The sequence below is a fragment of the Electrona antarctica genome (genome assembly GCF_951216825.1).
Source record: "Electrona antarctica genome assembly, chromosome: 19".
Classification (NCBI taxonomy): Eukaryota; Metazoa; Chordata; class Actinopteri; order Myctophiformes; family Myctophidae; genus Electrona; species Electrona antarctica.
The window spans coordinates 25403669-25426518 of NC_136800.1; the positions used below are offsets into that span (position 1 = coordinate 25403669).

Below are 22850 nucleotides of genomic sequence, written 5' to 3' on the forward strand. Positions count from 1 at the left end.
GACAGACTGACAGACACAGACACACATGTGTAACATGATCTAAAACTAGTTTTAGACTGCAGCCTGTGACATGCGTACAAGCTGTCAGGGTGTGTTCTGCCGCTCTATTCCCAATCCAGATTCTCTCCATGGTGGTGGACATGAAGCTCTGAGGGACACTGGAGGACACAGAAGACCAAGAAGAAAGAAAGAAAAAAGATCTGCAAGTAGGAGAAGAGAAGGAGGACGTTGTTGGGGGGGGAAAGGGGACTACGACAGGGATAAGGTTTACGCATGGTTTGACCTGATTTGTCAGAGTCTAGGGTAACTGCCCCAGTTACCAAGCAAGACAGTCTGGGAGCTATTCTAAGGGGCTGCTGTTTTCCTTCTAGTTCGTTTTTTTTAAAGGAGAACTTGTGGGTCTCAGAATGCATTCTTTTATCACCAAACTTCTCGTCACGTTGACGTGTCTGGCTGGCTGCAGCCAGGGTGTCATGGACGAATGTGGCGACGAGCAGCACAAAGTCCAGAGCTGCATGCCGGAGTTCGAGAACGCGGCCTTCAATGTGACGGTGGTGGCCACCAACACCTGTGGCGCCCCGCCAGAGCAGTACTGCGTGCAGACGGGCGTCACCGGGGTCACCAAGTCCTGCCACATCTGCGACACCCGGGACCCGATGCTGCACCACAATACCTCGTATCTGACTGACTACAACAGCCATCAGGAGTCAACCTGGTGGCAGAGCCAGACCATGCTGGCCGGGATACAGTACCCGAACACCATCAACCTCACCCTGCACCTAGGTAAATACGTAAATACCAAACCTCACCTAAAATACAACAGAACTGACCCTATATATAATTCCGGTACATCAAAACCCACCCTGCACCTGTGCACAGTACCAGTAGGCTACACAACCTCCCCGAAGCTTGTTCTGGGAGACCCTGTTCAAAAGCCTGCTTCATTCTACTAGCATGAAAAATCTAATGATTTATTTATTTCTCAATTTTGTAAGACTACATATTCTAAGACTAAATGCACAAGAAACAAAACAGGGTGAGATGTTGCACAGCAAAATGTGCACTTGAGTGTGTGCGCTTGATTGTAATAATGGATCCTACACCTGTACATTTCTATACATAGGTCCTATATCACCTTGCATGTGTATTCAGCTGTGTGTTGTGTCCTGTCCTGGCTCTGGTTTTGTGATATTGGAGATTTTGTGGATACTAGAACAGGCATTTGTTGGTTGCTCTTCTTTAAGGCACTACAGGTTTATTGTACAGAATTAAAGCTTAGGCTACATTAAAACACAAGTGGAGTGAAATGGTGGGCCTCCTATAGCTGTTTCAGTTTTTGAGTGCTTCACAACTGTTACAGAAAAGGCCTCATTGAATCAAGCAAAGTAGATTGACGTGGCTATGAAACATCACACCTGTGGCAATTAAATTATAGTTAATATAGGATATAAATATACAGTATAAGAGCTACTTGGTGTGCAAGACAGGTTTAAGTCTATCCACCCAGCAGCACCAGTGTCTTTAATATAGTGCCTGACATTCCTGAGTGGTTTAGTCATGCAGTTCTCTGTAGCCAGCAAACCTTTGTATAGCCTTAGGTAACAAAGTCTGATATTAGGGCTGTGCCGAGATTCCTGTTTGAGGTGGAAACATGTGACATTCATTGACTTGTGTTCTGTTTGTTGTTGCTTTATTTAGATTTGTTGCAAGCCATTTTCCTAATTACAGCCCCTTTGTTTTTCCTGCCTGCCTCCCAGCTCAGCCTTAGGCCATATGCGATTGTGGCAGTCATGACAAAGACCTGTGACATTCATTGATTCATTGTGAAATGAATGAACTGTAAAAGTCAGTGAATAAAAGTGATTTTCATTTGAAATTAGGTGTTTGAGTCAAACATGATGAAGGCTTTACGTTTAAACACATGGGTTCCCTGTCGGGACTCTTCATATGTCATGTCTGACAGACCAACAGAACCTAACTGAAAATGTTCTTTTGTTCTCTTTCATTTACTAATTTTCAGGATATATTGGCTTCATGCCAGTCCATTTTAATTTAAAATGTTCTTTCTCTTCTGTGAATCTAACCAAATGGAACATGCTGAGAGCAGAACAGTGTGGACAGGTCTTGTTCTTCTGACTAATGAACTGATTCACACAAACACAGTTTATGTGAATTCAGGATTTAAGCTCTAATTTAAAGAGGCTCTAATTATCTGCAGTGTGATCAACGGGAACTGCACCCCAACAATGGTGACCCTCTCTGAGGGCCCTGAGGGCTCTGAAGCTGCTCATTACTGAGTCTCTAAAAACAGCTCGAAGAACTTTTAATGAAGGACTTTCAAATCTGTTTTTGGGCGTCGCTGCTGCTCCTTAGGGCATCATGGGACATTTCATCGTAGCTGTCGGGTAGAAACCGACAGCAAATTAAACATTTTGTCTAGTTTTATTTATTAAGAAATGGTCAGTCATTTTTTGTGTGACTTTTGGCAGTCAACAAAACATTTTCATATATTTTGCATTGCATTGGAACAGGAGGCCTACCTGGTTGATCCTGCCAGTAGCATATGCTTGTCTCAAAGATTAAGCCATGCATGTCTAAGTACTAACGGCTTGTACAGTGAAACTAGCTTGTAAATTGATTACTAGGCTACTTTTGTGTACATGTATCGCATTTACAAAAATACATAAAAGCAAAAGTTGCAATATGGAGAAGAGAGTTTTTGAACAGTTTTGTAGCAAAATGCTCCCTGATGCAGAAAGGTGGGATTTTGGAGTATCTACTTAAAGGAGCAGCTCACCCCAAAAATGACTTATTTTCTATCAATTACACACCCCATGAAATCTTGAATTCATGGACATTTTTCGTTTTTGTCGCATTCTTGTGACAATAATTTGATGACCAATGCCTCATATATAGGGTGTATAATTGAAATAAAATAGGTGATCTTTTGGTGAATTACTCCTTAAACTTTACAGGTGGCAGGTGTAAATTATTTTGTGTACATTTGTAGTTTTCAGGAAAGGGAAGAATAGAGAGCTAACGAGGAAAGATAGAAATACAGTAGGAGGAATGAACAAAAAACAGAGAAATGTGAGTTAAATACTGTATACACATATACACAGGTTAGATATTCCAACAATGGTATGACTCCGTTAAAATAGCAGCAATAATATAGTAACAGATTAAAAAGAAGAAGAAAAAAGGACTCAGTCAGGACTCAGTCCTTGCACATGATGCCATCGTTGATTTATTTGGTCGGCCATTGAATAGAGCAGCTGTTTCAACATGGGCGCAGTACGTGATGATAGGCTGTTTCATTTAGAACGAGGTCACATGGCACTGCTTCTCAATGTGGGGTCCGGGGACCACCAGGGGTCCCAATGGACCCTTTACGGTTACGGGTCTGTAACTCTGATGTCTAAATGATTTGCTCCTCCTCTCTCAATTAGTTTATACACAGGAAGAGAGACAGTGGTTATGATACCAGATCTGTATCCAGGGGTGACTGTGAGGTCTATGGCAGAAAGTCTACCTTCAGTCAAAATGTTCTTTCCATCAAAGGTTGTTCAGTCAGGAGTTAGGACAATTCATGGATGGAAAATATATTTATTGAATATAAAATTAGCAATATATTTATTATGGGTTGGCGATGAATTGGATCTGCTTTTTAGGTACTCAGATCAAGCGCAACATTTCCAACCATAGGGACTCCGAATCCCCTGTACCTAAACAGCAGATCTAAAACGACAGGTGGTAGCTGGGGTGGAGGAGGGTGAGCAGCAAAAGTTAGCATACAGCAGCACAGCAGAATCAGAGCAGCAGCAAGCAAGCAAGCAGGAAGAGCAGTGCAAAACCTCCAGTTTAAATAGCCGGTATGAAGATGGAGTGATGCTGAGGTGGCCCAATTAACGGCCGGCAGCAACTGCACTGAGTTTCCTAAATGTTTTTTTTTTTTTTTGTGCCTTTCGCCTTTATTTTATTTATTTTTTTATGGAGGGACAGACAGTAGGCTGACAGGAAATGGGGAGAGAGATGGGGGGAAGACATGCAGTAAAGGCCGTCGGGATCGGGAGTCGAACCCGCAGCACACTGCCAGACTGGGTTACCAGCCAAGGTGCCTGGACCGCTGAGCCACGGCCCAGGCCTGCACTGAGTTTCCTGACTGAACTTACTCTGCGCATGTCTGTGACAGGCGCACTGCCCAATCAATAGGGCCAGAGCGTAGGGACAACTCTTGTCGTGACAAATCATGACAATAAATAAACACAATGTTTTGGGCCAAACAAATAATTTGAAAGAAGAAAAGAACATCAGCACACTTTTTTTGTTGTTTTTCTTCTTTGTAATTATTTGTTTGGTCCTAAATATTGTGTTTGTTGTCATGATTTGTCAAGACTCGAGTTGGCTTCGTACGACGCTTAAAAGATCTTTAAATAAATACTTTTTGAAATGTCTATGGGGAAAATGCATTGGGAATTATTTCCTGGGCCTGGCATCGTCATGAAAGGGGGCGGGACTGCGACGCTCTATACTGGAATGAGCTCCCTGTCACACTGAGGGAGATCCCCACTTTCACAGCTTGAGAACCACCATTGATTGATTGATTGAAATATTTATTAACAGTTTGCAGAATTGCAGTACATTTCAAGCACAACTCAATACAAAGACTGTTAACTGTGAGTGGATGACCCAATAAAGATTTACACTTGTTTACAAGAGGGTCCACCTTGTTCAATTCATCAAAACATTTAGAGACGTACAAATATACACTTCTATATATGAGATGATGAGATGATATATGTTTTATTGTCCCACGAGGGGAAATTTGTCTTGGGCAAAAGTGCAGTAGTACATCAACGTTTTTAAAACAGACAGACAATACACAATAGACAATACACAATAGCAGCAATGTACAAGTACAGTATCACAAGAGTATCACAAGAGATCAGTGCAAATTTGCAATCAGAGAAGGTATATGAATATAAAAGGTTATAGTATCACAGAATAAGTGCAATAAATAACAGATGAAGGTCAAGAAATCCCTTCCCCACTAAGAACTATGAACTATGTGGCGGTTGTTTAGTAGAACAATTGAAGTGGGAAGAAAATAAAGTTTGAAGCGGTTGCTCTTGCAACGACACGCTCTGTAGCGTCTACCAGAGGGTAACACCTCATACTCTGACATATTATGTGAAGGATCAGACAACACTCTATTTGACAGACTGAGCACTGTTTTCTCAAAGATTGTCTGAAGAGATGGAGATTCTTTCCTACCAATTACCTCCTTCATGGCTGTTTTTTCCATTTTAGCTATTCTAGATTTGAGCTGGACAGAGAGTGTCCCAAACCAAGCTGACATGCTGCCATATCTAATAATGCTACCTAGCACTGCATCATAGAAGGTTGACATGACTCCCTTGCTCACACCAAAGAGCCTGAGCCTGCGGAGAAAGTGCAAGCGTTGTGCCAATTTGGCACACAGATAGTCCACATGGACGTTCCATTTGAGCTGGTTGTCCATTTGGATCCCCAGGTACTTGTATGATACAACCTGCTCACTTTGCGTGCCCCCCCATGACCACTGGGTCATGGATGTGGACACCTTTTGAATCGAAGATCATCTCTTTGGTTTTTGTGGTGTTTAACATAAGGTGGCTATTATCACACCAGTCTTTAAAGTTATTGATCTCACTGATATAACCCACAGGGTGTTCAACACCCCTCAACAGGCTGACTATTACAGTGTCATCAGAACATTTGAAGATAGGCTGACCGCTTCTGCAGTCATTTGTGTAAGCAGTGAAAATAAATGGTGAACTCACCCCCCCTTGTGGCACACCTGTGCTACACAATTTAGAGCTTGAGAGTACTGAGTTCACCTTGACCTGTTGAGATCTGTTTGTTAACATGGAGTAGAACCATGAATGGATTTACATTCATGTTATTTAGCTTTTGGACAAGTAACAGGGGGCTAACAGTATCAAAAGCAGAACTGAAGTCTGCAAAGAGGACACGTGCATACGCCTTAGGCTCCTCCAAGTGCTTGCTAATTAAATGGGTTATACTGACTACAGCATCCTCCGTGCTGCGCCCAGCCCTGTAAGCAAATTGTAGGATCCATAAAGGAAGCCACCTGAGACTTAGTTCACGATGATTCTCTCAAAGCATTTCATAACCCCACAAGTTAAAGCAATAGGTCTGTAATCTTTGTTCATAGAGGGACAAGATACTTTGGGAACAGGAATTATTAATGACTTTTGTCTACAGACTGTTGGAAAATATATAGCCAAAGAACAAAACAGGAATTCATCATAAAGGAGGTAAAAAGGGAAAAGAAACATATACAGTGAGGGGAAAAAGGGGTGGGTGGGTGGGGGATTCAGATTTTACGGGGGCCAGTTTTTGTTGACCAGTGAGGAGATCCTGTAAAGGAATCTTGTTCTTTGGTTGACGTTTTTTATTACATTGGTGGCCATTTTATCACCGGAAAGATTAGCCTCCAGGATGGAACCTAGGTAGGCAATTTCATTTTTTCGTGTGATAATATTGTCACCCACAATTTACAATTTACAATTTAGGCATTTAGCAGACGCTCTTAATCCAGAGCGATTTACATTAAGCAATAACAAAAGCATGGCATACATCACATATAAATATATATATATATTAAAAAAAGTAGTTATCATGAATCATGCGTAAACTAAGAACGTAACAGTGGAGTATCTATGTAAACTATACATACTATACTATATTATATATTATACATGTGTACTATAAAGTGCTATGACTACATAAAATGCAATTCTAGAGCTGTCTACGTAACAAGCTATAAGTCTTTTTAAAATACTATCTAAGTCTACATAATGTGCTATCTAAGGGGATAGGCTAGGGCAAGTGCTACGGGCCATGGTGGAGTCTGAAGAGGTGGGTTTTCAGACTACGGCGGAAGATTGGGAGTGAGGCTGCAGTTCTGACTGTGATGGGAAGTGCATTCCATAGTTTTGGAGCCAGAAGGGAGAAGAGTTTGGGACGTGTGGAGCGTTGTCCCGGCGTTTTTAGTGAAGGTACCTCCAGCTTCCCTGCGTTGGCTGATCTGAGTGCGCTGGAGGGTTTGTAGGGTACGATCATACTTGTGAGATATGGGGGAGCCATGCCTTTGGTTGCTTTGAATGCCAGCATCAGAGTTTTGTATTCTGTGCGGGCAGCGACCGGGAGCCAATGGAGGGAGCGGAGAAGGGGGGAGACGTGTGAGAATTTTGGCTGGTTGAAGACCAAGCGGGCTGCGGCATTTTGGATCAGTTGGAGGGGCTTAAGTGCACATGCCGGTAGGCCAGTAAGGAGGGAGTTACAATAGTCAAGTTTTGACAAGACTGTTGTCTGGATTAGGAGCTGGGCTGATCCTGGGTGAGGAACGGTCACTCTAACCAAGAAGCCATCTGCCTTGCTGAGATTACTATTTGATCCAAAGAGAATGGATTAAAATTTTCCCAGGTGTAAAGATAGTTTGTTATCAGCGAGCCAGGTGCAGATTCTACCGAGTTCAGAGCTGAGGGCCTTTTCAACCTGCAGTTTGTTCCTGTCCGAGAGTCATGTGAACAGGAACAAGTTGCCGTCACAAGTCGTTTACATATATTAGAGTAAAGGCCCTAGTGCATCCCTGGCCGATAGGTGTGAAGTGTGAACGGTTTGGGGGACTATTTAAAACAAAGGCGGATTGCAATGCATGCTGTGGTTTGCTATACTAAACAGAAATTTGCATGCACAAGGGCTGCCAAAGTAGGCTATCTTTTGTTGTTTTTCTTGTTGGGGGGTTACTTTGGCCAGTTTGAAATCTTGGGGGACCTGTCCCTGTTGGAGAGGTTTGGAGAGGTTTATGTGAGATGATTGGAGCATAGAGATGGCTAAGTCTCTGAGAAATTTGGAGGGAATATTGTCATGGCCAGTGGCCTTGTGGGGTTCAGTTTTTTAAGTACCTTATTCTCAGTTGTTACCATTGCCATTTTAAAATCATCTATACAAACACCTAGGTTTTTGTAGAAGGCTTTGATGTGCTCTATGTGAGATGGCACGAAGCAGTGGACGTTGGTACCAGAGATCCCTGCTACCAGAGGAGGCAGTGGTTTTGATAGATTCATTTAATACTTAGTTTCAAATGTAAACAACATGTGGTAGGCTACATTAAGGCCCCTGTAGGGTAACTCTCACTCTAATCTCTCTCCTGGGTCTCCCCTACAGCCATACAAATACAAAATGAATTAGAACACCACAACATGACATTAAGTGACAGACAGACAGGCAGGCAGGCAGGCAGGCAGGCAGGCAGGCAGACAGACAGACAGACAGACAGACAGACAGACAGACAGACAGACAGACAGACAGACAGATATAACAATAGTTATTTTATATTTGTAGTGTCCATTTACCGGTATATTGCTGACAGCTTTCTAATACTATTGTCAAACAGTCATGATGCAGTTATGCATCATGACGGCCAGGGGGCGATCTGTTTTTATTTACAAAGCCTTGCAGTAGCACTAAGTAGTAAGTAATACCTCATACACTTACAGGATGGATTTCATGAACCTAAAGTAACAAATCAACAATAGTTTACTGCAGATATACAGTATATAGTATGTATTCTTTTTAAATGTAGGAAAATAAAAGTTATTTTTTACTAGATACGAAATGATAGTTTGTGGCCTTGCTTGTCTTTGTCTTTAAAAGGAGTTCTTATCCTGTCTAATGGTTTGTGAAAGTCCCTTGACAAGTGAAATGATTGTCTCGTCAATACAAAGCTGCTAATCAAGATGAAATCAAGTTGTATTGTTGTTGTTTTTGTATGGTAATGAACCCTGCTAGACCCTACAGACCTAATCAGTTCTGTCACAGTTAAAACACCTCAGTGTTACCACTTCATCTCAACATAGAATGTAGATTATCCTCATATAATCTTGTCTGTCAGTGTTTGAGTTAAGGCTCAATGTGCAAAATTACCTTTCTTCCAGCTGTCAAGTAATTCTGTTATCAATCAGTAATAGTTGAGGCAAACTGAGTCAGAGACATTTATTTCCTACGTGGATGTTTAATTACATAATTACATCCTATGATATAATTACATGTTTAGTTACATTATATCATAGGATTAACCACTTAAACTCTACACTTCATTGGCCATGGCATAGAGTTTCCCATGGGTCTAGTATTCCAGTGGTTCTAAGATTTTTCAAGCCGGTTAACCCTAACCCTAAATATTTGAACTGGGAACCCCCCCACCACCCTGACAAGCACTTGGAAGTGTAGGAGTTGAGGCACTACATTTGACTGGGTTTCACAGATAAATGTTGTGAAAACAGCCAATCTACAAACTAGGACGCTATAGGGTTCAAGTTGCTCTCAGAGGAAAGCAGGGAGGAAGCAGAGCTATAATGCAAATTAAGATAAGAGAGGAACTTGCTTGTGTCATGGGACCAAGCTGTACCCCAAACCGTACATACCAGGCCTGTGTCATGACACCTTGACTCACATGGTCGGTCACAACATCCTAAGGCCAAAGGTGAACAAACCAACAGCACTTAAAGTGATATTGACTTTAAGTGTTGTTATTATTCAGTTTTTTTAATAATGTGTAGTTTTCGATGTTGCAACACTTAAAGTATAGAATATGAAATTTGAACAGTAATATTGTATATCGTATCGATATCGCAATATTTGGCATAAATGCCGAAATTATGTACCGTGCAGCAAAATTATTAGTATACTATAGAATCAAAATCAGTTTAACCACATTAACCCTTTTATACTTTGGCTTTGTCATTAATTTGACAAATTTCACAAGACATCACACCTTGTGAGCTTGTAGATCTGCTATTTTAATTTAATAAAATGACAAATTTTGTGTGTGTGCCTGGCACACGATGAGAATAAAAAGCTAAGAGAGAGCTAAAAGACACACATAATTAGGCTATAGGCTGGGTGCTGGATCAAAAAGTTTAAAAGTGTACAAATGTGCACACCAGTATGGGTCTTCAATGTTTTTCAGGACAAGGACTCCTTAGCTGAGAGAGAGATGAAGCAGGAGCCAGGGACCCCCACTACATATTGTATAAAATGGTGTAGATTAAACCTTTCCATAGATTTCATAGATAGCTTCACAGACTTGTTTGACACCACTATCATCAGTGCATCATGTTGGATTCATGTTAATTTGTAACTAATTTAAACTTGACCTTTCACTCTGCTCTTTTTTATACTTTGTCTATTAAAAAAACAGCGGATCTAAAGCTCACAACCTTAAGTTTGTAGATCTGTTATTGTCAAAAACGTTTGACTATTTAAAAAAGATTGGAACACTTTTACTTCAGTAGACCTATAGCCTAATGCCTTTTTGTAGGCCTTCTTTTACCTAGTTTTACTCAACTAAAATGTGAGATACAAACCTATAACAGACTCTCTCGAGAATGGGCGCTGTTTTTCCTTTGTTTTGCCAATGGGTTCCCAGATTGATAACAGACTAACTCATTACTTTGTGGTAATTACTCTTACTTATAAGTAAACATAAGATTACATTCTTCCACCACTACTTCAGCCTGGCAGGCTGCAGCTCTATCATGAAAGTAAGAATTAGAATCAGTTTTATATCGCCACATCAGAGGTTTACAGGTGTAGCTGGGTCAAATTCATTTTCGTGCACGCTCCATCATTTTGTTCTTTCCAGGAAAGAAAGTGACAAGGGGTGGGATCAGAGAGAGTGAGAGCATGGAGAAAAACTGAAAAAGAAACATGTCAGAGTCTCAAAGAAAAACACATCACTGGCTGCTTTTGCCTTTGGGCACTGGGGCAGAACAATTTAATTTCCTGTCATGATAATAGGCCTAGTGAATAAATATTTGTGGGATATGTATGGAGGAATAGCCACCCTACCTTTCACAATGTTTATTGTAGCAACGCATTGATTCCTAGAAGGGAGAGTCTTTACCATGGGGTTGGGAGAATGTTAGGTCAACAAATGATTGTAGAGAAACAGCTATCATTATTACAGTAATGTTTATTGACTAAGGGCCCTATTTTCGTCAGTGCTAAATGCCTTATCCCTAAAGTTTTTTGCCTTTTTTACTATTTTGAAAAGCACTTTTGAATAGTTCAAATAGCCGATCTATATGGTCACAACGTGTTGATGTAGATCGGCTAGTAAAACATGGAGCTTGAATTTACTTTAGTTTATTTATTTGTATGAAAACAAACTATTCAGAAAACAAATGAAACGAAGAAATATGATCATTCCTTATGCATGATTCAGGTGAAATACAATAAATAATAATAATAATAATAATAATAATAATAATAATATAATTCATGTTTTATACATGGGTCACTTTTTAAGTACTCATCAAATCATCCTTCAAACGGAACTGGACCTTGGAATTTATTTTCTGTGAAAGAGTTTAATGTCATGGCCCGGGGGGAGCGATCACGTGTGATTGGATTATTTGGTTGCCAGGGAGACGTCTCTCTTTGCTTTGAACAAGGGCAGGTTAGTTACCAGCGGTTGGCCAATCGCAGCGCGAGCGTCTCTCCTGCCTATGGGACGGCCTGTGGTTGAACATGCGCAGTGCGCCGCTCGGGGTGTAGTCGTTTGTGTAGGTTTTGTGTCCATGGCGGTGCAGAGCACAAAGAGCTGAGAGCCTGCGGAACACACAACACGACGAGGAGCGAGAGAGAGAGAAAAGCAAGGAAAAGTAAGAAAGGAGAGAAACAAAGAAGGCCTGCAAGGAGGCGGAGAGAAAACAGGAGAAGTTGTTCGGAGGGAAAGGAGACGAAGGAAGAGCGTCGTTTTGTTTGTTTGTTTGTTTCGGAGGAGAGAGAAAAAAAGTTTTGAGGAGGAGAAAACTTTGGGAGCAGCAGGGAGGAGAAAGTTCTCCGCATGGTTTTACTGGTTCTGTGCTCCAGGAGGAGGTAACTGGGTTTTTTACAAACCAACACTGGTTACCTGCCAGGTGTATTAACTAGTTACAAATAAAATAAAAAGGAATAATAACGTTTGGAAAGAAGAAACGGGGACTCGCTCCGCAGAAGTTTCATGATGCATAGTGTAACCAGTCAACTTGTGCTGCTGCTCGCGTCGCTGAGCGGTCTGTTCGGAGCCATGAACGACTGCACGGACGAGCAGAACCGCGTCCAGCGCTGCATGCCGGAGTTCGAGAACGCCGCCTTCGACGTCAAGGTGGTGGCTACCAACACCTGCGGCGCCCCGCCGGAGCAGTACTGTGTGCAGACCGGAGTCACCGGGGTCACCAAGTCCTGCCACATCTGCGACGCCGGGGACCCCCGGTTGCACCACAACGCCTCGTACCTGACCGACTACAACACGCACCAGGACTCGACCTGGTGGCAGAGCCAGACCATGCTGGCCGGGATCCAGTACCCGAACACCATCAACCTCACACTGCACCTAGGTAAATAATAAATACGTTGTGATGTACTTGAAACACACTAGAACTCACCCTGCAGCTAGGTGAGGTGATTATAATGAACCAAACCTCACCTGAAATTCACCAGCACTCACCTGGTTTGTTAAGGTAATTATAATAAACCAAACCCCACTCTGCGCCGGAGGTGAATACATTTAAAACACCGTAAATCTCACCTATCATACTGTAAAACTCACCTTGCACCAGACGTGTACAGTACCGGTGCACGACTTCCCTGCAGCTTGCTCTGGCAGACGCTGTGCTGCTCGATGGATGCATGTGCAGACTACTTTCTCAGTTCTCTGTGAGATTAAATGCACAGGACACACAACTGGTGCTTTGCCATTTTTAACAGGATGATGATGTGTTCAACGGCAAAATGTGAGTGTTAGTTTGACTAGGTGTAATAGCGGATCCTAAACTAAAGCTGTGTATGTAGGCTACACATACACAGTGTGTACATTGCTTGGCATTTGACAATACGTCCTAGTTCACCTTGCATGTGTATTCAGCTGTGTGTTGTGTCCTAACCTGGCTCTGGTTTTGTGACGTTAGACATTTTGGGGATACTAGAACAGTTGTTTTGATTGATTGAAGTATTTATTAACCGTTTGCAGAATTACAGTATACATTTCAAGCACAACTCAATACAAAAACTGTTAACTGTGAGTGGACGACACCATAAAGCATTACACTTGTTTACAAGAAGGTCCACCGTTTTCAATTAATCATAACATTTAGAGGCATACAAATATAGACTTCTATATAGCCAAAAACAGGAAATCATCATAGGATGTAAAAAAGGGGAAAAAACATAACCATTGAGGGGGAAAAGGGGTGGGTGGGGGATTCACATGTCTTAATGACAGTTGGTAGGGTTTTCCACATTTTTGTGGCATAGGAGCGAAATGAATTTAGTCCCTTGTTGGCTTCATACTTCATAGTATTAAATATGTAAAACATAAGTGGAGTGAAACAGCTGGATACTGTTACAGTTGAGTATTTGACAATAACAAGTTATCGTATGTTACAGAAAAGGCCTCATTGAATCAAGTTGATTGACATGGCTGACATGATGAAACAACACGCCTGTGGCAATTCATTCAATTAGTTAATATACAGTATAAGATCTACTTGGTGTGCGAGACAGGTTTTATAAGTCTATCCACCCAGCAGCACCAGTGTCTTTAATATAGTGCCTGACATTCCTGAGTGGTTTAGTCATGCAGTTCTCTGTAGCCAGCAAACCTATCTTTGTAGCCTTAGGTAACAAAGTCTGATATTAGGGCTGTGCTGAGATTCCTGTGTTTGAGGTGGAAACATGTGACATTCATTGACTTGTGTTCTGTTTGTTGTTGCTTTATTTATATTTGTTGCAAGCCCCTTTCCTAATTACAGCCCCTTTGTTTGTCCTGCTTGCCTCCCAGCTCAGCTTTAGGCCATGGGATTGTGGCAGTCATGACAAAGGCCTGTGACATTCATTCATTCATTGTGAAACATCTTGATAAAAGTCAGTGAATAAAAGTGATTTGAATGATAACTTAAGGGAGGGCTGTGAAATGAGGTGTTTCAGTTGAACATGATGAAGGCTTTAAGTTTAAACACATGGTTTCCTGGCTGGAATCTTCATATTACATGTCTGAATGGTTTTCATGTTCATTGCTAGAAGTTACTGAGCTCCTCAACCGGATGTTGTGTTTTACTATCATGTCATGTTCCTAGGTGCATGTTCATTGCTAGCCTTACATTTGGTTGAACAATGTCTTAGCTATTTGATTGTTTTGATTGTGAGGGTTTATGTTTACAATGAATGGAGAAATGTATGCCCCGAAATGCTACTGAGCAACATGCTTTAATTGTTCAACTTCAACTCTATTGTTACATTAAAGGTTTACAGGTGAAATTAAGTGGGGGGAAATCTTTTTCATACACACACTCCCATTTGTAGTTTTCAGGGAAGTGAAATTGAAGACAAAAAGAGCAAGGAAAACCGGTTAGATATCCAAAAATTCCTTCTACGAGTAGAATTAGTAGCAGCAAGCATATCTTAACTAACTGCGATAGTTATTTTTCTCCTCATTTACTATTTGTTTTTTCAGGATAGAGAGCGTACCAGTGAGTACATTTTAAACACTTGCCACTTTGCTGTATTTATTGGGCTTGTTTGTAGTGCTGTGAGGTGTGCTCAGGGCTGGGTGGTGGGGAGAGACTTTCATCTCTATGTAGCCGTGGACGGCTGGTCCGGGCAGGAAACGGGCAAGTCCCGACAGGACGGGACTATTTAAGAAGAGGGCTGAGGAGGACGCCCTGCACTGCACTGGCTGGCAGCTCTGTTGATGTTGAGAACATGAAAGCACACAAAGAGAGACGTGAGAGAGAGATGTGACTCTGCAGCTAGGCAGATGGACAGCACACACACACACACACACACACACACACACCCCACATACAGAGCCGTGAACAAACTCACTGTAAAGTTCTCCTTGAATTACGGACAACAAAAGCTATAGAGGTTGAAATGTTGAGACGTTTTACTAGAACATCAAATCATTTTCTTTAGAGCTTGATAGATGAATAGAAACACTATCTGGGAAATGTTATTTAAACATATACAGAATAATTTCCCCAACCAACCCCATGAGTCCTTCACTGTCCTAAGAAATACATTCCTAGCAGATGTTCAAGTATCATTCAGAGAATCCTTGGTTTTGTTTTCATTTCTCTGAGAGAGGGCGTTTCCTGTCGCTCTTGTTGGAGCCAAACTCGTCTTCTTCACAATCTGCTACTCTCCTCTTCTCCGCTGAAGTGGAATTAATATTCATCAACCGTGCTGTGAGACTGAGAGGTGTGTGTGACTGTGTGTGTCAGTCAGGCTGAATTAGATTATGGGGGAGAAAGAGACATTCCCCTGGAAGTGGCCACTCTAGCCACTATGTCTCTGTTGCAGTCTACTTGTAATGCCTGATTTGTATTTGGTTGCCTCTGCACACCATGTTGAGTACCAAAAACATACAATCTACAAGGTCATGATGCAACGTGTTATATAAGCTTGTATTTCAGCTATGTTTGGTGCACGACACCGTCGGCCAACTCCGTCGGCATAGTCATTTGAAGACAGTACTCATGCAAACTCTAGGCCAAGCCACTGACTCTCTCCCCCCTCTCTGTTTGCACTAATATCCACCCCACACTGGCGTATCGGTGAGTGAATAGTGAGTTATAAACACAGTGAACACGCTCTCTCCCACACAGTTGAAATGAACACCTGCAGCCCCAACATCCGCTATGTGAAGCCAGATAACAATGGGAATGTTGTTTAATAACACTGGATTTGTGTTGGACCGTGTCTCCCCTTCCCATGCCGTGTTTTTGGCTTTTGTGGCAAACATCGCTCACTTAAGAACACCGCAAAACGTGTCCAAAGAGCTTTCATTCATTCAGCACAGCAGCAGTAGTAGTAGTCGTCATCGTCGACGACGACGACGTAGTAATAGACTTCTGGATCGAATTAGAAGTCTGTGTGTGTGTGTGTGTGTGTGTGTGTGTGTGTGTGTGTGTGTGTGTGTGTGTGTGTGTGTGTGTGTGTGTGTGTGTGTCGGAGAGCTGCCATGTGGTGCAGCGAACGCCCGGAGCCAACAATCCACTCATCTGCTGTTCCGCTGCTCTGAAACACGACTTCCAGGACGAATCAGAGTTCTGGCCGAGAGACAGGAAGAGATCAGGCCTGTCCCAGGGTGACGTGCAGCAGGGTAGTGTGGGAAATGCTGCCGGAAGAAGTACTCGGATGTATTTCTTTACTTTAAGTAAAAGTAGTAATACCACAATGTGGTAATATGTTCAGTTACAAGTAAAAGGTCTGTATAAAAAAATCATTAATATACTTTAAAAAGGTGCTCATTATGCAGAATATCCCATTTCACAATTTTGTTTCCCCCCCCCCAAAACATCTTTAGAAAAGAGACAAGCTGTTTCTGACATCTTGTGCTTATTAACAAGTAGTAAAAATAAATGACACTACTGAACGCATTGAAAAATTGACATACTGTTAGTGTGCTGTATTTTGTAGTAACAATACTTAAGTAAATGTACTTAGTTACTTTCCACCACTGGTGGGAAAGAAAAGAGGGCTGTTTCTCTAGCCCCTGGGGTCCCGGTCTGGTCAGCCTCCTCCTTGCAGGCTTTCCCAAACACCATAAAAAAAACAAAAAACATAGAGGCCATTTTCCCCCCTTCGTTCTACTTGTGGAGTGGCCAGCTGTTGAAAATTATACCATTCTGAGAGAGAGAGGGGAGGGTGGGAGTTATCTGCTAACAGCCATTGTTTTGCTTGTTAAGGAGTGATGTGAAGCGTGGGAACTGAACTTACAGTCATGTTAAACATCGTGGTCTCACAGCTGGAGAGGCTGGCCTCAGACCAGCTGATGACACACACATGAATGAATGACATTTAAAAATGCTTTAGGATGAGGGGATGGAAGGGAGTTGCCGCTGCCGCTCCGTTCGAATCAGATGTGAAATTTAACCTGCTCATCGTCATTGCCTTCAAGGTTAATCATATTTGTATGATGACTAAACAAATCCATTAATTTACTTTGACAATGTATCTTCATCTATTTTGATGACGTGCCCCAAATAGATACCCGGTTGAAAGTTGTTAACAATGCTTTGTATGTTGGCCTGTCATCACTCGATAATAATCTAGACATGTTGCCATAATTACACGTCCTGGCCAGTTGCCTCTATATGTGCCATGTCTCCAAGTATAAAATGGACACTGGAGAGATGTTTCAGCTCCTACTTTGTGCTATATAATGTCTAACTTCATTATCTCGTTGACCCTTAAGATACCAGGCTTGGTTGTGTGCTGCACATCAAGTGTGAAATGAAAGCTTGTCTTGTGTGAATGACTTCAAAGTTCTGTCAGTAGTGAACTAAGTGAAGTGTGTAACCGATGCTTGTCCTACTTGTGTGTTGTGTTCCACGTGGCGTCACGTGACTCTGTCAGAAATTACTGACCTGGATCGTCTTCTCCACTGAAGTGGGGCTGGATGATGTTGGCAAAACAAAACTCTAGTTCATATTATTTTATAGCATATATATGTGTATGTATGTGTATATATATATATATATATATATAATGTGTGTGTGTATGTATGTATATGTATGTGTATGTGTATGTGTATATATATATATATATATATATATATATATATATATATATATATATATGTATATGTATATGTATGTATATATATATATATATATAATATATGGGTAATGCAGGCAGAAAGGAGGAACAACTTGTTTTAACCAAATATCACTTGCACTACCTTTAACTTGACCAAGCAGGCATCTGCAAACAGAAAGCGGAGACAACGGAAACTCATTGCATTTGACAAAATGCAGTCCATCTCCAAACTAATTTATTTTTGTTTATTTGTTGAGGAATGTTGGGCTCTAGGAGCTGTAAGTGGGACCCAGGGGTTGGTGTGACCTTGTAGTTTGTCATGGCCTCTTGGAAGGTCACATGACTGGGTTGGCGTCACGGCTGCTGCTTCATCACAAGGTTATACGGCGGCCTGCCTCCTCTGGGACAGATAAGACAGGTTCTGTCTGCAGTTTATTTAAACGCTAAGCTCTGCTATTGTTCTCATCTAAAAGAAGATTCAAGCTCAACATCCTGTTGGTTTGTGTGTGTCATTCACCTTGGCAGTGGATGTCGGTCAGGCTTTTCTTTAGGGGAACAGTCCAGTCTGTTTGTGTGTCTGGTCACTCTTGTCAGACATGAAAACAAACTGTACACCATCTGATTGTGATTATCAGTCTATTTGAGTCTCCAGCCATGGTGGAATAGCTAGGGGTGCAATACGTTGTGTGAGCTTAGTTGTAGACTGGCTTTTTTCACAATTTTTGCGACCAGGAAAGCAAAAGGAATGTTTATTCCTTTATTTTCTGAACTTAGATTTAGAAGGTGTCTAAAATGGTTAATCAGACAAATTGATTTAGTAAGTTCATTAAAAAGAAATCTGAATTAATGGCGTTGAATTAATTTGTTGTTAAGGTCCTTTCAAACGGGCAGCGATTAACGCACATGTTGTTGCCTGGATCAACGGCAAGTCTGCTCCAGATCTGCTCATGAGGGGCATGACAACGTAAAAAAAGCTAAACAGAATCCAGGTCTGGTCAGTCGCGGGCGTATGCACGAAACGAGCACTCACACGACAATTTCACGGGACAGCGGCCACGTAAATACGCTTGACTTCTCTGCGCGTACACAAAAATTACAGGTCTCATTGAAAATGTATTACTAAGGCGCGTTAATCGCTGCCCGTTTGAAACAACCTTTAGGCTACTTGAAAAAGTAATCGATAGAATAATGAATAACACATTTCTATTGATAATCATCAGTTGGGGACCTGACCTGGTGTTGATGTGAAAGGATTTGAGCGTTGAGGCCAGAGCAGCCGATCCAGGAGTGTCGTGAGGTTATTTGGCTCGGCTTGTCTTCCTAACAGACACTGCCTCTTCCCGTGAAATGACCAGGTCCCTTCTACAATACAATGTGTTTACATCCGGAGGGTCTTGTTTGGACCCCTGCTGTAGGCCTTTGTCAGCTCTTACCATCTGAAACAGATACGGAATACTCACTGTCTTCACACAGAATACTCACTCTGTCTTTACTCTTCACACAGAATACTCACTCTGTCTTCTCTTCACACAGAATACTCACTCTGTCTTAATAGAACCATAGTGGTGATTTTCAAACTTTAATATCAAGGCCCACCCCTTTGATTATGCAATAATCCAGACAGACACCCATTTGAGATTATGTTTATCTCTGGGACCCCAATCTACTCCTCTGTGTATATGTAACTCTGAGAGTGTACAGATGTAACCCAATTGACCCGCGAAGAGGACTTTGTTTGAATTCTAAACTTAGTTTCCATTTTATGTTTTAAATTGTAACTTTTTGTTCTGCTGCCCCTAAACGTAGCTCCCTCAAAATAGATCTTGTTTCTCAATGGGACTGTATAAATAAAGGGTAACAAAAACAAAACATTGTTCCATTTGTTTCCTAAGTATCAATCATTTCTAAATCATTTCATGTTTGCTAAAATCCTCCTGTGAGTGTGACTAATGTAATAAATTGTGGAAACTTGTCCACCTGCACAGCCAGCCACAGTGTGACTCATGGAGTAAACTGTGGAAAACCCTGTCCACCGCCAGAGCTGAGCTATCTAGAAGCCAGCGACACTACTTTAGCTTTTTTAGAAGCTTTGTGAAAGTATGAAATGGGGCATGCTTAAGTGGTGAAAGTGGCTATTGTTTTTAGAGGCTACTTTTTGTGGGTGCATACTTTGACTAGTCATTGGTTAGACATGGGTTAAGGTTAGGTTTAGGTGTGCTGCCCCGTGGGAGGTTAGGTTTAGGGTGAGGGTTTGAGATAGGTTGTAGTTGTAGTACCAATGACTAGTCTAAACCAAAAACTGTCTAAACTAAGTACTGCACCCGCTACTTTGCACAGATTAATACAGGTGTGCCTTGAGATTGTAACTTGCTCATTGGTGTGTCTTTGGCACGTTTGTCAACCATTAGAAAGGAGAGTATGAGAGATGGCAGGGTTGGAGAGGCTTATTGTCCACTTCAGCTGAGAATGTGGGAGTCTAGTCTATCCCTGTTTCAATGCAGTAAACCCCTGGGAGATGGATTGCTGAGGTGGAGTGCAACACCTACCACCAGCTCTCAGTACTTACTGCACGTCTTTCATACACTCCAGGAACAGCTGGAGAAGAAGTATCGAGACAGAAATGGCGGATAGTGGGCTCAACTGGGGAGATCTGGAAAGAACTGCTAAAAGCCGAGTGAAGTGGAGGCCATTTGTCAACGGACTATGCACCCTAGAGGAGCAAAAGGGCTTAAGTCAAGTCAAGTTTCATATGCAGAGTTGGTGGTGCCCTGGATCAAACCCATGACCTTATTGTGCAAAGGCCACTGCTCTACTGACCGAGCTACCCGAACACAGTATGATAGATAGAACTTCAACCAAGTTAACCAACATGGTCCTGTGAGTGTAGGAACGGTTGGACGCAGTGTGCATCATTCCCGTTAGAAGACTCATGTAAGTGTAGAATGGCATTTCAGTATTTTCATGTTTGCTAAAAGCTGTTCAAGTCATTTAAATTCCTTCTTGGACTGTGAATCAAACCCTGACTGTCTAGTGTCCACCTCCTCGGCCAAGCCACATGACTCACTCTCTCCTGGGGAATCAACGGCTGTTAGCTGCTGATTGCATTAGTCTTTGATTAATGTTGATTACATTTTAATTACAATTAGAATCAGAAAGCCATTAATGGGTGAGTATGAGGTTACAGTGACCTCATACATTTACATATTGAACTGGAGCCATGCAACAGGTCTCTAGTTGGAATCAAACTGGCCGGTGGTGTTGTCATTATGTGGTTGACACACTTAGGGCTGTCACGATTACAAATTGAATTTGACGATTAATTGTCACACAAATTATTGCAATTAACGATTTAATTGTTTTTTTGCATTGAAAAGTGGAACATTACAATTTGTATTTCTGTTTGCCTTCTTGGCTTCGTAAACACAAATTGCACAGGGCAGATAAGACATAACTTTAAAATAAAAATAAATCACTGACGCATTTAATATTTTGTAGTTTCTTTCCAAAACATTTACAAGATAGCAGAATTAGCAGATCTACAAGCTTACAACACCCAATGTGTTGTAAGCTTGTAGATCAACAGGAAATAGCAGATCTGCTATTCTGCTATTTTTGAAAAACATTTTCAACATGGAAACGAATCAAACGATTGACGATTATGCAAAAGTAATTGCGATTATCTCAAATAATTGTGATTAGGTGTGATTATGTAATTATTGTGACTATCCAGGTGTGTCTCCAATGTAAATTAACCCCCATTATCCACTTAAAGGAGCACTTCACCCATTTTCAACTTTATCTTCATATAATTGGTCCTCGCTAATGCTCATTATAAAACGGCACTGTTTCTGTCTATTCATTCACTCCAAATGTTGTTCTGAAATGACCAAATGAAACCTTTATACGCTGTGCCCAGGATAGGGATGCTAAGGTTCATGTGGTGCGTCACGTGCGTGTGACTGTGGAGGACTTTGTTGTGTGTGTGTGTGTGTGGGTGGGGGTCATTCCAGGAGTCCTGGTAGCGGTACCTCTGTTACCCCCCCCCCCACTCCCCATCAAAGGTCCTCAGGCAGAGGCGTGGACAGCGGACATCTTTACCCCCCCCCCCCCCCACCCCCAACCAAAGACAAAGACTTTAGTGAGAGGTTGTAGGATTTGGGGGTGGGGGGGTGGGGCTTTGTGCTCATTCATTCCTTAACGTCTGAACCCCCCTCTCATCCTCCCTCTCCCCCCCCCCCCCCCTCTCTCTCTCTCTCTCTCTCTCTCTTTCTGCATTGCAACTTGTCCTCTCTCCCCCTCTCTCATCTGCTTTTCTTCACCCTCTCTCTTTCACTCCATCCTGCGCTTCCTTCCTTACCCTTTCTTCTCTCTGTCAGAATATCTCAGTTCTCTCACTTACCTGCCTTTCTTTCTCCTTGGTATCCATTCTGTTCCGTCACACAGTCTCTCAATTCAGTTAATTTAAATTCAAAGGGGTTTTGTTGGCATGAGACAACACGTTTATAACGCAAGTGTAAAGATTCATAAAACAATCAAAGCTAAGAAAGGTATGTAGACTTGAAAGGCAATAAAGAGATCTGTAAACAGAGCCGGTGGCACATTGCAACTTACAGGAACTAACTTACAAAACCACAAAAAATGAGCATTTGTTAGGAATGGTTGTCATTATATAGTTGTCTCTCTTTGTGTGTCTCATCTCTTTCTCTCCACTGTTTGCTGTTCCATTCATCAGTGTTTACTTTGAAGTCCAACCTTCACATTCTTGTCTCGTGGTGCTAATTAAAAAGCCCTCGTTTGCCGTAGCAGCAGTTAGAATCAAAGTAACTTGTCTCATGGCTGTCATCAGCGGCCAGCAGTTCTAAGAACAATACGGTTTGTCTTGTCTGGAACCAGTGACTTTAGTAAAAGAGAGCAGGTTGGACAAGTGATGTTAATTGGAGCCCAGGCAGGAAGCACATCGTTAAGCTGGCTGTCATCTATAAGCTCATTAGGCTGTTGGCCACCCAGGAGTTATTACACTGTTCTTACTGCGTGACCTGCTCAGAGCTGCATGTCGTCTATGTCGGGGCGGAAACCTCTTATCTCTGTATTTTATACTTTGTTGTGTTTTTTCGTAGATCAATGCCCTACTTTGTCATACTGCTGTGTCACACGAAAGGAGCAAAAATAGCACATCTATGACTGAGTTTGTAGAT

At 41.9% G+C, this 22850-nt stretch overlaps 1 protein-coding gene across 2 annotated transcripts in view; it reads left to right on the forward strand.

Annotated features, from left to right (window-relative positions):
• The first annotated feature begins 272 nt into the window (after positions 1 to 272).
• Positions 273 to 22850, forward strand: part of lamc1 (laminin, gamma 1) — a 73968-nt gene continuing 51390 nt past the window's right edge. The window contains exon 1 of one of the 2 annotated variants that reach the window (XM_079530430.1): positions 273 to 783. In XM_079530430.1, coding sequence (XP_079386556.1) covers positions 408 to 783 — 376 coding nt within the window. In that variant the 5' untranslated portion in view covers positions 273 to 407. Of the gene's footprint in view, positions 784 to 11643; positions 12453 to 22850 lie in introns of those variants that run through there. The other variant, XM_079530429.1, reaches the window with a different exon arrangement.